Raw genomic sequence first — 16,302 nt, 5'->3', positions numbered from 1 at the left:
TAGCTTCCTTTTAAAGAAATCGATGCCTTCTCTAACAACATGTTATATAGTTATTATTTGCTTAATGCAGTTTGATCACAAAATAAGACTCTCACCTTTTGGAGAAATTAAAACGTTTGCTGACGTTAAAGTGCAGCTCATCGTTCAGTCACACTTTCAGGTAGCGTGAGTCATCTGAACTTTCCACACAGAAGGATCAGTTATCGAAGGTTTGAGTGTTTAAACACTGAACAAACAAATGTTACCTACAAAAATCAGCATTTCTAATGTTTTGGAAAGCTTTGAGTCACAGTCTGAAGTCTGAATGGTGCGATTTTAGTCCAAAGAAATTCCATCTTGGAAGAGTTGCATAACTGTCTCAGCTGTAGGTGGAGTGGGCTGTGAGGCCTGTGATTAAAACTGCCACTCTTATATATGTTCACATTATGCCAACGTCTAGTGGCTGAATCAAAATATTTCTTGGGAACCTGCTCGAGGACATGTGAAGGTCACAGGACCGCAGTTTGGCATCCACAGCTGTTAAGACTGAGAAGTTTCTGGTTTCTTTCCTCATCTATGACAGTAAGCTGAATATCTTTCGGTTGTGGACAAAACAAGACGTTTGAGGACGTCAGCTTGGGCTTTAGGAATCACTGATTGACATCTTTCACCATTTATCTGACATTTTATGAACCAAACAACTAATCAAAGGTGGCTCAAGTAAAAGTAATAGATTACAGGCTCTGAAATGTACTCAGAGTATCACAGTGAAAAGTCTCCCTCTGAAGGACATTATTGGTCAAAGCTAACTGACGCTCACGTCATGTTAATATAATTCAAAGACTGTTAAAGTTAAAGGTAGAGTCAGTAGGATTTGTCCCAGCTGTTCCTGAACGCACCACAAAGACAGTTGATTGTTGAGTCTGACTGTGCTCGCTCTGTACACATGATTACATCAGAGAGCTTCTGCAGATGACAGCAGAGGAGCGAGGGAGGAAAGAGACGAGTGTCTGCTCTCATTAGCTGTAGCTCGGTCCTGGATCCCTGAACCATCAGCGACAAACAGATATTAGCCTGCTAGATATCCGGCAGACGTCGGACGAGCATCGCATACGTCATCGCACACGGGAGTGAACGCTGATCTGGGGCTTTTTGTCTGCGACCTCCAAAAAACGACCTCCAAGAGAAATCTCAAGCAGAAGCTAATCAGTTTTGAACCTTTGTTTACGGAAAATAACGTCCTTTCAAAAGTTGTAAATGTCTGAAACCAAACGACAGATGTTTTCAAAACTGCACTGCACTGCACCAATCCACCACTTTTTGCGTACACTTGAACATTTACCTTCAACATTTAATCCGATATCAAGCGTTTTAAAAACGTCATGGACCAGAATTAGCTCTTGCTCTGTTCTCCTGGAGCGATAATAGGCATAAACACAGGACATAAAGCTGCACAGGAGAGGACAAACATTATCTAACACCTACTGAGAAGACACTAACTCTGCCTGGGTTAGAGGCTCCACTCCCTTCGGGGCCACCCACACTAAAAATATGTGCTGTCATGGTAATGCAAGGCTGCTGGAGGAGGCTGTTGTTGGGATTGCTGCATTTTCTTTAGGATTTGTCTCGTCTTTGAAGAGATAGTGAAGACTGCAAAGACAACAGTTTTACAGTTTACGGTCTCAACCTACTCCAGTGAAACGTGTCAGGCTCTTTATCTGCAGGATGTTCTACTTTCTCTCCCAGTCAGTCACTTCACTTCACTTCGAGTGTCTGCTCTTTGGTGCTGAGCAGGTCGTGTACAGCAGGTTTCATTAGAGGTTGTATCCTGATAACCGCTGCCTCAACACTAAAACTGTGCGGTCAAGCGAGGGAACATTTTCTGGCGTCCCGTGTGGAGTGGGTGCACGAGCTCGAAACCCTTGTTCAGGGTGTAAATAGCGTTGTTTCAAATCAGTTTGTGATCTCATGGCTTCCAGACGAGCTGTGAACATTTTATGTTTTTCTGTTGTTGTTTTCTTTCCTTTTTAAGCTGAACTGAGAACTGTTCCTTTAAGATTAGCTTGCTAGACTCTCTGTAAGATGCTTTGAATGAAAACAGTGTGTGAGCTCTCTGACTTTCTGATATGTGTCTTTCTCCTCCACTCCCTCAGGTGTGATTATCGTGCCCAGCGCCGGCGTGGGCATCGTCCTGGGCGGCTACATCATCAAGAAGCTGAAGCTGGGAGCTCGAGAGTCGGCCAAGCTGGCGATGATCTGCAGCGGAGTCTCCCTGCTCTGCTTCTCCACGCTGTTCATCGTGGGCTGCGAGAGCATCAACCTGGGAGGAATCAACATCCCCTACACCACCGGGTAAGGAGGGAGGACTTCTGGGAAGCGGTGGGTTGTTGTCACGCAACGCTGCTGACGATGACGAGCTGCGTCACTGCAGCGTTCGAGGCTGATGTGAATCTGAATTGAACACTGCGTGGAGTGGTTTCCACAGTTAAAGGAGGGAAGGAAGGTAGAGAGATGAAGACAGAGAGCAGTAAAGATAAACAGACTGCGAAGGAAGAGATAAAGAAAACACCCACAGAGAAAAACACTGAGGCTGAAAGAGAGAGAGAGGCCAGGTGGAGAAAGACACGACTGTAACGTCATCTCAACACGTAAATAGTCCGTCTCTCTTCCTCCTGTGTCGTCCGTCTCTGTCAGCTGTAATGTTGATCCAGTTCAACACTCCTTTGTCGTTACCTGATGGATGTTCTCTCTTAAACCGCAAAACAAAAGCAACATCTGCCTGAACAGGGCTGCGTTTTCTGGTTCTGATATTGAATATGGATGTCACGATTTCGTATCCAAGTCAAAACACTGATGGAAATCAAAAGAGAGAGAGGTGACATCACAGCTAGCTTAGCGTTAGCCTGCAGCTGCACTTCGAGACACTTGTCCTGGGAGGATGAAGACGATCAGCTGACTGGTGCCTGAGGAAACAGCTGTTGGGTTTATTTTCTTCATCAGAGATCATTTATGGATATAATTGTGAAGAGGGTTCACTCTGGACAGATTTGAGACACTGAACTTTGTAACAAGCTGAATTTCTATCTTCGTTGTTTTTTACGTCCTCGTCAACTCGGTTCGGTTTCTGGGTTCTGATATGTAATCATGATGTGAGAACTAGTGAATCATTCACTTATCTTATAAATCAACAAATAAAGTGGCTTTATTTCAGCAAAAGGGAAATACATTACCTGGATATTCAATAAGCTGGTTAGAGCTAGAACTGAGGGAAGTTCAGCGGTTATAAATGGTAGTTAACTGAATATTTTTGCTTGTTTTGCTCAAACAAAACAAGCATTTTGAAGATGTCACCTTCGACTGTGAGGAATTTCTATACGACAAATCAGTTAATCAAGAGAATAAGCACCAGATTAATCTTTAAGATGAATCGCCGGTTAAATATAAATCTGTCCGAAATCCGTGAACTACACAGAGAAGTTGGAAATCATTGAGAGGAAGACAAAAAAAACAGTCCTCATCCTTTAACATGAAATAATCTGGATATTTTACTTCAATAATATTTGAACACAGTTCTTAAATGAACATTTAAACAAGGCAGATGAATAATAAACTAGAATATTATATTCATTGTGCTCAAACATTATCATGATCACGTCTGCTGGTTCATCTCTGACAGCAGACAGGTGTCGTCATGGCTAATATCAGATTTTCACAAACGAATCCCATCTGTGATTTTTTAATCTTTTCGACGGTTTGTTTATTTTTGGCACATATTTATTATGTCTGTCTTAAACTCCTCCGCTGGGGTCTGTCCTCTCCGGAGGTCTCGTGGTGATTGCAGGAGTAAACAGAGTCTCTGGATGCTTTCGCTCATATCAGAGGCAGCCGTTTGCCGACTGCAGTTTGGCCTTTGTCGTATTCAATCATTTCCCGGTGTGACGGAGTCAGTGGTAGTTTTTATCGCCCCATCTGTGGTCGACGTCGGGGAGGAAGCGAGTGTTCGGATCAGGATAACAGATAGCGAGCCAGTAGATGGAGGCGTTTTCTTTTGGACGGAGTGTCCCTGTGAGCGATTACATGGCAACGATGGAAATCGTCCAAGGACAGCTTGGAGGAGAGGATCTTTGGCTGACCGCCCTCTCTTTTTCCTCTCTTGTGTTTCTTCCTCTGGTTGTTTTTATTTCCCTCCGTCCGTCTGTCAGTCCGTCCTCTCTGCCCTCCTCTCTTCATTTGTCGTTCTGTTTTCTTTAATGCTCTTTATGTTATCGTTTTTAACTCTGTTCTTCTTTTCCTGTCGGTTTTATCTTTGTCTCATTACCTTTGTTCTTTTATCTCCTCTCTCGTCTATCGATCGTCTCTCTCTCTCTTTCTTCTCCATCATCTTCTCTGTTTTTTTTTACCCTCTAATCTCTCATCCTTGTAGCTCACTTCCTCTTTGCTTTTGACATCTGTCTCTCCTCATCATCGTCCCTTTTCTTTCTGTCTTCATCCATCACTTTACTTTCTTATTCCAGCCCTCCTTTATTCTGCCTTATCCCTTTTTACTATCCATCTTTCATTTTCCCTCCCTCCTTCCTTATTTCTTGCCAGGTTTTGGCTTCTTTTGCAGTAACAAATAAGACCTTTTGCTTAATCAATATGAGACATTTTCTTTGCTATCCAGCTCATTAATATTGAGCCATGCTCTGCTGGTTGCCTGGTCAGTGCATTTAAAGTGATCTAAACAACAACTGATTGCCGTAAAGACTTCATCATCAAGCGCTAACAACGCGTCAAAATGTCCACTTTCTCCGGGGCTCAGGAGAGATTGAGTAACATCGATTGTGCAGAAAATAACTCCAGTTAACTCTCAACAAAGAAATAAGGCGTAGACATAAAATGAGTCATAAAATGCAAATGTTAAGAGCTGCTTTGAATTTTATCTTCCAGACCGACTCTCACCATGACCCAGAGGAACCTGACCGGAGGCTGTAACGTGAACTGCGGCTGTAAAATCCACGAGTACGCTCCGGTCTGCGGCTCAGATGGCATCACGTACTTTAACCCCTGCCTGGCCGGCTGCAGCAGCGTGGCCAACGATAGCACCGGGGTAAGAGACGCTGGACGAGCCGGACGAGAAAATACAGTTTTACATTCATGATTTCAGACACGAGATTCTGTAAGATTGTAAATGTAGGGAAGACGAGTCTGGAGAAGGAGAATGGTGATTGTTGAGTCTCAGGACGTCAAATACCAACACTTTGGATCAATATTGAGCCCGAAATTCTGACCCAAAATGATATTTGACGACCTGGGAAAGAGACTCATCTCTCTCCAGAATCACCTTCCCTTCCTGTGATAAAGCTTGTGATTGCGGCTGCTGCTTTTTAAACACATTTAGAAAAACTCAGATTTCAAGTCCTGAAGAGTTTAACGAAGTTGTTGATTTAAAGTGTTACAATCTAAAGTGCAGCCTGTGAGAGAGTCTTCTTGATGATGATTTTGATCAAAAGATGCCTAAAACTCTTGACTTCCCTCCAGATTCGAAACTACTCCGACTGCGCCTGCGTCCAGAGCCGGCAGGTCATCACGCCGTCATCCAGCGGTCAGGGCAGCAACCAGCTGCAGCTCGTCATCGTCAAGACCTACCTGAACGAGAACGGCTACGCCGTGTCAGGGAAGTGCGACCGCACCTGCAGCACGCTCATCCCCTTCCTCATCTTCCTCTTCATCGTCACGCTCATCACTGCCTGCGCCCAGCCCTCCGCCATCATCGTCACCCTCAGGTAGGGATATACAAAATATAACTGGTATGGTTAGTGTGACATTACGAGCCGATACGGACACAGTCGACTAAGAAACATGAGTGATAATCGTTAAACAATCCAGGAGATGATTGTGATTTCTTCTTTCAGCAGGATGTCCTTAAAAAAAACTTTAATCTTCCAAACAGGCCTTAAAAGTTTTAAAGCTTTAAAGCAACATAAAAATCTGTCTTTCCTCTTGTATCTTCAAATAAAATTGGTCTTTAGCGGCAAAATGAAACATTTTATAACTTCAGTGACTCATCAGCCCAGTTATTTCTTATTCATCGACCGCTTTACATTTTACTGCTTCACTTTTTGGGACATTTTAATAAGCAGATTTTATTTTTACTGATCTGTTGAACTTCCAACATGATTTGTTTCAAGATTTCTGAGTTTACGAGGTGCACCTGAATGCACCATGTGCTTATAAATGACGTGAAAACGCAGTATTTGCGTGGCAAATGATAACGAAAACCAGCTGTGATGAAGGTGAACAGGCGAACGAAGCTGCTGGACTGATCTTACACACAATTATCACTTGATTTTACATTTTACCTGGTGTGTTGCAGGTCTGTAGCGGAGCAGGAGAGGCCGTTCGCTCTGGGAATGCAGTTTGTTCTCCTCAGGACTCTCGGTGAGTAAAAAAAAACCGTCCCTTTAATTTATATTTTTATGTTCACAGTAGATTTAATTCAACAATATTATCGCATTTGTCAAGTTTGGCGAGTCCAAATGAAATCAGGGTTATCTGAGGAGACCCGAGCAGCCGAGCGCAGGATGAGAGCGTCAGCTGAATGCATTGATTGTAAATACGCTGCACACTCAGTAACTGCTGAGCTACGAGCTGACGTAGCGTTAGGAAGTAAGATGCTGTTTGTTTAATGCCTCAACGTCTCTGTTCTCCGGAGGAAGGAGGAAGGAGCTCAATTAGATTTGATCATCTGGACGTTCAGAAAGCTCCTGTCGGTGTGAATCAGTCAGGAAACAGTTTGAAGGATGTGAGCATTAACCAAGCAGACGCTTTGCATTATGGGAAGTGTAGGAGCCAATGATTTTATCATCATCTGCTGTAATTTTGACTGTTTTTATCTCATGTTTCTCAATAACGAGAGGAGTTAAATTCACAGGATTTAGATTGATGTTTTTCTTAGTTTTGTCAAATTCTCACAAGTTTCCTCTTTTCTCTCTGTCCATGTTTTCTTTTTACTCTCATCTCTCCCTTTTTTACTTTATCTTCCCTGGTTTCTTTCTCTGGTTTCTCTTCTGCACTCAGCCTACATCCCGACACCCATTTACTTCGGCGCCGTCATCGACACCACCTGCATGTTGTGGCAGCAGGACTGCGGCGTCCACGGCTCCTGCTGGGAGTATGACGTCACCTCCCTGCGCTTCGTCTACTTCGGCCTCGCCGCCAGCCTCAAGTTCTTCGGCTTCCTCTTCATCTTCCTCACCTGGTACTCCATCAAGTACAAGGAGGAGCGGGTGGAGCGCTGGCTCAAGCGCCACCTGTCGCCCGTCGACACCGTGGGCAGCCTCGTCTGCCACCCTGGCGGCCACAAAGGCCACGCCCGCACCCGCTCCTGCCCCGTCAACATCCCCCGAACCGACCCCAACACTCTGCCCGCTAACGCTCCGCCGCGCGCTGGAGCCCTCAACCGTGGAGTCAGCACCCAGAGTTGCCCCGGCAATGAGCTTAAAGCAAATACTCCTCCCCCTCCCGCCACGCCGTCGCCTGCAGCGACGCCTGCTCCCACACTGGCCCGTTCACTGGAACACGTTTCGGTCCGAGTCTGAGTTTCAGAAAGGGAGGGGGGGGGTAGGCGATGAGGCAGGTCTCACCCACTGACGTTTCTTTTATTCTGAAATCCAGTCCGCTGGATTTTAGCTGCTGTCAAAGGCACCGGTCATCACGCGGAGGTCCTGCTCTCATCCTCATAACTCTTGTTGGCGGCTAAAACACATGAAGTGGCTTTTTAAGTTTGGGTCAAAAAAAAAAACACCAGCTGGGTGTCCCGAGTCACTCAGAACCTCCAGGTCTGTCCGACTGGACTTGGACTTGGACTCGTTTGTGGACCAACCAGCCTGGAGACAAAAAAATCTGCGTGGTTGGTGAAAAACGCTGAAAGCCGCCGGGTGTTTTCTTTGTGATCCAGCGGCCGGACAAAGGCTCGGCGTGGACGGAGGAGAGTTCATCGCTCATAAACCCCACCTGCCCCCCCCCCCTCACCTCGGCAATATGTGCCTTCTGTCACCACGGTCCTCACATGTACAGCAAACACACAGACACACAGACACACTGGACGTCCCTCAGACAGACTGTGGTCACCCTGTAGGAAGAAGAGTCACCTGACCAGATACCTCAGCTCCCCCTCCACCTCACACCTGTGTGCTTCTTCTTCTTCTTCTTCTTCTTCATTTGTGTGTGTTTTTTATTTCTTATTTCTTCACCATCACTTGAATGATGTTTTTGTTTGTTTTTTCCGGACACTGCATATCAGCGCTCACACGGAAAACGAAAAAAAGAAAAAAAAAACAAAAAACAACCCTATGGAAATGTGATGCACTTCAGTCAAGTGTTCAGAACTGGAAACCGATGGCATGGTGCTATGTGAAAAAACAATGTTTAGTGTCCATTTTTATGTTCTTTTTGGTCGTTTTTTTGGGCGTTAAAACACTTGAAAAGAACCCAACTGGACAACAGGTCACTGGGCTAAGCAGCTTGGCACGCACAGAATGCATTCCTGTCGCTCCCCTGACACAATGACACGTAGTATTACCGCTGGAAGTCGGATTGTGTGGCTTTTGCCAGCTTCCATACAATGCATCCATACATCCCTCCTGACTGGCACCCTGATAAGTGGCTTAACCTGAAAAGAACAGGATTGGCATTTTTTTCTCCCCCCCTCCTGACCACATTCCCGGCCGAACGAGGCACCGGGTTTCCTCCACACGCTCGGAAAGAAGACGGAAAAGAAAAAACTATGCTTGGAAACGCTCCGGCGTCCTCGACAGACTGCGTCCTGACCGCTCAGTGAGAGATACAGCCGATCAGTTATCGACGGCAACGCCGACGTTCGCGCTGAACGTGTACGACCATCAACGTAGAAGTCCTAGTGTAGTTGTCTAGCCTCCGTCAGCTCTGGAAATAAAAAGCTGCTGGTGAATTTTGTGTGAAGAGAGTTACAGCCCTGCATCACGTTGGTTAACGGTACCAATGATTTATGGGTTAATGGCCTTCATGCCCGAAAGAGAAAGGTTTCTTTCTCATGCCAGATCAGTCAAGAAGTTAACGTGAGGAGAGCCGACAGTTTCCAGGTCGTGAAAAGTTTAGAAATGAAACAGAATCACTGGTAATGTCAGAAACAAGGCTACTGTTCACTGTGGAGCTGCAGCTAATGATTGTTTTCTTCATCTTTAAATCACCTGATCATCCTCCGCCAATCAATGAATCGCAGTCAGAAATAAGAAATCCGAGTGTTTAGTGATGAAATAACTGAGAAAAGCAGCAAACGATCACGTTGAGGAAGCTGGAACTGTTGAATGTTTTTTTTTTTTTCCTTGATAATTGGCGTTGATTACGTTTCTGAGGTGACTAATCGTTTTAGCTCAGATCAGTCGCTAGTTTAGGTCCAGTCGAGGTCATTAATGTGCAGAATAATGTTCGCTGCAGTCATTTCAACAAGCAAAACAGTCTCCGTCTTATCGTGTTGTTTTTGTCCTGATATTGAGCTCCAATAACAAGAAAAATATAAAAAACAATCTCATCTGAGGCTCAAATGCATCAAACTAAACTAACGAGCCTGTTTTGAAAATGTGAGGAGGAGAAAGTTCAGATATTTGTGTTCAGATGTAGAGAAGAGAAGTCAAAAGAAATACTCAAGTGAAGTACAGATACCTGAAACATCTACTGAAGTACAGTGATGAAGTATTTGTACTTGGTTTCTTCCCTCCTCTGAGAACAGCTGCAGTGCCAAATGGACAGTGAGGTGAGATTGTTTCGTCTGCTGCCGACTTCAAGGTCGTCAAAAGTGTTTCTGTTTGACAAAAAATGACTTGAGACTTGTTGATTTGTTGAAACGATCTCACGACTCTTATTTTAAGATCTTTAGGGCTCAATAACAAACAAAAAGGACTCGATGAGGTGACTTTTATCGCAGCGTAACAGCCATCGCGACCAAAATCCTCTATTTTAAAAAGGCAGTCTGGCGTTTTGAAGAAAGCTGGGAGAGATTCTGCTTTTTGTTTTCCAGTGCGACAACATTAAAATCTTACTAGATGGTGAAATAGTTTGAGATTCAGCCAAGAAATGCTGTCATGATATAAAAAGCAACTGAACACCTCTTTGTGAAACTGAACCGCTGCTGAACACTTAAAACTGAAATACGAGCAGATTTATAGCACTTAATTTGAAATCTGTGAATCTTGAATGTTCAAATTTGACTTTTTCCGTCTTCATTTCTTTGAGCGACCTGATTTTGACTTTAATTAAACAAAAATAAATCTGCTTTAATTTTTACGTTGGGTTTTTGATACTCAAAACAAACGTCAAGTGTTCATTAATGGTTCGACTTCACTGTTGGACGATCAGCGACTCATAATCAGGTTCGTCAGGTGCTTATTTGCCTCCTCTGTCTTCAGAGAGTGAAACTTTTTGATCACTCTCCAAAGTTCATGTGACATTTTAAAGGATCAGTCCGCGGCATTTCTGAGCTGAGAGTAACACAGGATGCATTTCTCAAACCTAAAGCAGCATTATTTCCCAGTAATCCTCTCATTTCCTTAAGAACAGCCTCCTTGGTGAAGACAGGAAGTGTTACAGCGGCGTGAATCACCGATGCTGGGATCATATTTTTTACATTTCTGCTGTGTGAAGACGCCGTGTGCTGTCTGGGACTGTGGCGCCGCCGGTGGAGGTTCAGTGTTACATGTATATACGCAGAGAAGATGCAGTAGCCATGTGTTGTCCTCTGAGGACTCCTGCTGGGCAGATAAGGAACAGCATGCACAGACAGGACGGCCCACCGACATCAAGAGACATCAAGAGACGGAGGACGGACGTGTGTCAGTGTATTAACAGGGAAAATGTTAATTAGCTGGTTTACATGCAGCTGGTGTCTCCTGCAATCAGGATTTTTACATTTGAGACTTTTGAATTGTCCATTTTATTTTCATCGTCGTTAAATTAGATGTCAGAAAATAGAGAAAAAAGCCAGTTAATGTCTTTAAAAATGTCTGGAGCCGGTGATGTTTCATGATATTCTTAAAAGACGATTTAATCAAGCAGAGCTCAACTTTTTTAAATAAAAACTAGGCGACGCTTGACGCGTTAGAGCAGTTATAGTTTGTTGATAAATACATTAATAAATGTTTATGTACTGCTTTTCAGTCAGAAGTAATACTAGTGCCGCTACAGTAACAGAGTTATTGGTATCAATACGTCAGCAAAAATGTTTTCAGTACTTTAATTTCAGGAATATAAATGTGTTGGTCTTTAATTGAACAAAATACACCAACATTACATTTAAACTAAATGCATTTATTAATGAGGCTGCAGCTAAAGATTGTTTTCATCAGTGGTTAATCTGCAAGTAATTTTCTTAAACATTTCTGATTTTCTGTCACACGAAGAAAAACAGCCGTTCTTCAAACTGACGTTGGTAAAGTTTCACATTTTTTGTTTTACAAAAATAGTTGCAGATACATTTTCTGTCACTCGACTGATCGATAACAGACTCATCTGCTCAGCTCAGCTCTGTTAGCAAATTATCTGATCTGTCTTTGAATACTTTGAGTGCCGAACCACAACTCCTTATAACAAGAAGGTTGAACAGGGTTCGTACAAATTCTTTGTAAAACTGTTTTGTTTTCAAGCTTTTTTTGTTCTTGAGTGGGAATAAACTGGCAACAGAATTAAGGAGGGCGTCCTGTATAAGATGGAGGAGTGATTTAATTTAAAAATCCTTCATCTAAACTAGTTTAATGTTGTTTTGTTTGACTTTTGTGTGCAAGTACGAGCTGCATTTGTCCTGTTATATTTCAGAAATGTCTTTATTATCAGAGGACCTGCCAGGTTATTCAAAAAGAAAAACAGTTCAAGAGTCTCAAATGTAAAAAACATTTAAATATGAGAGACGCGAGCCGGAGCTGACGTTCAGACGCGTTTCTAATCTAGAGCGTTGTCGGGCGGTGTTGAATGTTCTGCAGATGTAGATTAGAGCTCATGTTTGATGCAGAGATGTTTGTTTGTGATATCTAGACTAACTTTAAGAAAAAACGGAGGAAGAAGACAAATAACCTAACGTTCGCTGTCTGAGGGACACGGAGGATTTCCTTTAACAGAAAAAGGAGGAACGTAGTCCGGTGGTCATCCAACAGTTCAGCTGCCAACAAGAAAACAAACCAGGAGAAAAGTCGACGCATGGTTTCAGTACTCGACACAGTAGAGACAGTAGAGTAGAGTAGAAACACACAATCGTTCCATCTTCACGTAAAGAAAACGACAATGAAATCACAGCGAGCTCCAGTGTGGATCTGTGTGGTGTTAGTGAAGCACTGAGGTGACTCATCCACCCACCTTCTGTCTCTCCGTGCCGACATTTCACTTTTTTATCTGCTGTTTCAGTTTGTTTCCGTGACGCTCCTGTTCAGCTGCTGTCCAGAGGATGAAATGTTGAGTCCGCCGTCCTCGAAACAAATCTTAGATCTTCGATCGCAAGAGCCGCTGTTAAACTTTCCCTCTCACTGCTTTCTGACTTCCTGTCGGTGCGTCGCAGCTCAAAGCCCATTGGTTCGTACTGAAGATGCAACCTTCAGCTTGACTTTTAAGTCCAGATGTTTTCATGGGAAGTGTGTGGTAATTACCAAGCAGCATATTTGTAATTTCTTAAAGAATAACCCAAAAGTTACCTCAATAGTTTATTTTATCTAATGATGATCGTCTGTTTTTAATGAATCATTGGTTCAATGATGAATGAATGGTCATTTCTTTAAAGGAAACTTACAACTGTTTTCTGCTGAACTTCTGCTGATCCTGACATTTTTAATTTCCAATTAGTTTCAACAATTTCTATAATTTCAGCATTTTATGGCGGCAAACTTTTTAAAAAATTAGTAAAATTGTCCATCTCTCAGTACTTTCTGTGTGTTTCTCACAGCTCGGAGCCCAGAGGTTCATACTGACGATGCAAATCTTACATTTAAAAAATAAAAGAATACACCTCACAAATACATATTTTAATCTTTTTTAAATGTTTCGGTGACACATTTTACAGATCCAGATTTTGCATGGTAAGTAGACGGTGATTACTAAGTAACATATTTGAAATTCCTCTTAAATCACCTCCAAATTATCACATTAATTACGTCCAACATGAACATTTTCCCTGAACATCCCTCACGTGATTGTTGACTCTGAAGTCGTTTTTGTCTCCGATGAGCATTTTACGATGGCGAACTTGATATTAAAGAAAAGTGTTTCACAGTTGGACTGAACTGCAGAAACTGGGGAAAATGTAAATGGTTAAAACATATAAATATACTTCAGTTTACTGACCTGCAGAAGTTCGACAGAAACTAGTGGGAAATTAAAATGTCACGATCAGCAGAAGCAGAAACCAGATGGAAGTTAACTGGACGTTAAAGAAACTAGCAGCTTCTTATTAACTGCTTTATTGGAAAATAGCAGAATACTATTATCAAATAGTGTTTGGATTATTGTCGTACTTTTGGGCTGATTTCAAAGGACTTTCATGTCACCACCTACTAACCATCCAATCTGCAGACCTGTAAAATGTAACTTAAGTAATCTAATTGATTAACAGGTTCACCATGAAGACGGGACGTCTTATTGTAACTGTACTGTTTGTTTTTGTAAACTGAGAAAAAAATATGAGAGATTCGTCTTAATCAAAATGTAGTTATGAGATATTTGTGTAGATTGTTGATTATTTAAGTCTCAAACTGTGACGAGACTAAAAAAATTAGGGTTAGGATCAATTTTATTTTATCTTAATTAAAATATTGTGTCAAATTAAAGTGCTGCTAAAGCAAGTAGTTTAGGTCAAAGAGATTCTGAATTCTTGCAATTTAAAATAAAAAAGGCAGTATTTTGGAAATTATTTGTTTTTTATCGGCTTTAAAGACCCAAAATATCCTGAAACTCGCACGACTCTGAGTTTTCATGTGTTTTAGCCACGAATGAATCCAAGAGAAGACGTCTTGTTTGAAATGAGTCGTGCAGGCGGTCTCAGTGTTTCATCCTCATGCTGTTGATCTAATCTGAAGCCGTTGACCTGTGTGGACACCAGCTCCAGGACTTTACCGCGTCACTTTGTTTTTATCCTCCTCTGCTCCTTTCGCCTCCTCGGGACAGAAACGAGGAGTCGTTCAGCTCCATGTCGTCGTTTCATGTTGTAACGTCGCATCGTTTCCAGACTGTGACGACGGACGAAGACTGAATCTGGATCTGTACGAGCTCCTTCAGGCAGATGTAGGTTAGAAAATTATGAGTTTACTTTCTTCTTCTTCTTTTTTTTTTTTTTGTTTTATTTTGTTTTTTAAAAAGAAAATCAGTATTGTATTTATTTGGAAAGAACAGTGTTTTTGACTGAAAGGCCACACTGATGAGAGGCAACATGTAGATTTGTGGACACACTGTTTACAGCTGCCTTGGATACTTGACTTCTGTCAATGACAATGTGAAAAAATAATAAAACAGTATTACAGAAAAGGTGGTTGTGAGTTTAATGCTTCTCCTTCATGAAACTACGGAAAGACTTTTTCTTATGGATCCATTTTAAGTTCCTTACGTTTTTTTTCTAGCAAAAACACGAGAAAAGATTTTCAGGAGATTTTTTTTTCTTTTCACGTGTTGGTTGAAAAAAGTTTTGCCAGAATAATTTTTTCAGGAGAATAAAAAATCATGTTTGAAAGTGAGTAAAATAAAAATCAAGACAATTATTTTTCTTTTCTATAATTTCTCTTCTATAATTTCAGGAGAACATTTTTTCGTCTTGTGTGAAGCTCAGTGAAAAACAATATTTCCAGGATTTTTTTTTTATTTTGTTGAAAAAACAAAAATCATGTGCGAGCCAAGTATTTTATTTTTTAATCTGCTTCCAAATCCTTTTTTTTCCACTTGGTTTCACAAAAATTTAAGGGAAATAATAAAACCGTACTGAAGAAAAGGCGGTTGTGAGTTTAATGCTTCTCCTTTATGAAAACTACGGAAGCCCTGAGGGACAAGGGACAATTGTTTTCTTCTGGCGATCCATTTTCTCAGTCTGATCTCGGCTGTTTTCAATTTTTTTTCCAAAATGATTTTTTTTTTTTCTTTTCAGGAGACTTTTTGTGTGAAGCGTCTGAGATTTTTTTCAGGAGAAGAAAAAGTTCATGTTTGAAAGATGTTAAAAAAGAAAAAAAAAATCGGGAGAAACATTTTTCAATTTTTTTTTTTTTCCTTTCAGGAGATTTTTTTTCTTCTTTTCAGCGAAAAAATATTCCCAGGATTTTTTTTCTCATGTGAAACTGAACCGGGGAAAAAACTGTTTTTTTCTACCCAAACTTTTTTTTGTAATAAAAATATTGACCACAAGAGGCTGAAGTGCACCTCAATGAACCATAAGATTAAAAACACAATCCCTTTTTTTCCTGAAAATGTTAAAGAACAAAACAACAGTATTACAGAAAAGGCTGGTTTGTGAGTTTAATGCTTCTCCTTCATGAAAACTACGGAAGCCCTGAGGGGCAAAAGGGAGGACGTTATTTTCTCCATTTTTTTCTCCATTTCTACGTCTGATCTGTTTTCTCTCCTGTGTTCATGACTTTCGAACTTAGGAAAAACAGTTTTGCCAGAATGATCAATAATCAATTAAGTTCCTTTATTTTTTTTCCATTGAAAAGAGAAGAAAAAAAGGTTTTCAGGGTTTTTTTTGTGTGAAACTGAGTGAAGAAAAAATCAGGAGAATTTTTTTTTCTCCTTTCTGAAAGCTACGGAAGCCCTGAGGGACAAGTGACAGATTTTTATTTTGGCTGTGATCCATTTTCTCTCCTGTTTTCATGACTTGAGAACTGGTGAAAAAACAATTTTGCCAGAATAATCTTTATAAGTTCCTTAATTTTTTCCATTGGAAACATGAGGAACAAAACAGATTTACTGGTGATTTTTCTTTCAGAATATGTTTTTTGTTTTTCATGTGTGAATCAACTGAAAACGTGTTTTTCAGAAGAAAAAAATCATGTTTGAAAGCGAGTGAAATAAAAATCAAGTGAAAAAAATTTCATGTGTCCTTTAGTTTTTTTTCATGACTGAACCAGTGAAAATCTTTTCTTTCTTCTGAAAGAAAACTTTCACATGTTAACTGAGCGGGAAAAAAAGATGTTTCAGGAGAAATTGACTTGAGAACTGGTGGAAAAAATCTCGAGGAAAATGTTTCTAAGTTCTTTAATTTCTTTTTCCATCAAAAACACGAGGAAAACAAAGATTTTCAGGAGAATTTAATTTTCATGTGTGAACTGAGTGAAAAATATTTTTCTCTCT

At 41.3% G+C, this 16,302-nt stretch overlaps 1 protein-coding gene across 5 annotated transcripts in view; it reads left to right on the top strand.

Annotated features, from left to right (window-relative positions):
* LOC311266434 (solute carrier organic anion transporter family member 5A1-like) overlaps positions 1–14,497 on the top strand; it is a 39,619-nt gene extending 25,122 nt beyond the window's left edge. For all 5 annotated transcript variants that reach the window (XM_084368791.1, XM_084368790.1, XM_084368793.1 and 2 more), the window contains 5 exons: positions 2,133–2,331; positions 4,909–5,068; positions 5,500–5,744; positions 6,335–6,399; positions 7,039–14,497. In XM_084368791.1, the coding sequence (XP_084224917.1) occupies positions 2,133–2,331; positions 4,909–5,068; positions 5,500–5,744; positions 6,335–6,399; positions 7,039–7,559 (1,190 nt within the window). In that variant the 3' untranslated portion in view covers positions 7,560–14,497. The remainder of the gene's footprint in view (positions 1–2,132; positions 2,332–4,908; positions 5,069–5,499; positions 5,745–6,334; positions 6,400–7,038) is intronic.
* Positions 14,498–16,302: the final 1,805 nt, after the last annotated feature.

Source organism: Pagrus pagrus (genome assembly GCF_965226575.1).
Source record: "Pagrus pagrus genome assembly, chromosome: 12".
Classification (NCBI taxonomy): domain Eukaryota; kingdom Metazoa; phylum Chordata; class Actinopteri; order Spariformes; family Sparidae; genus Pagrus; species Pagrus pagrus.
This window is presented reverse-complemented; position numbering and strand designations above follow the sequence as displayed.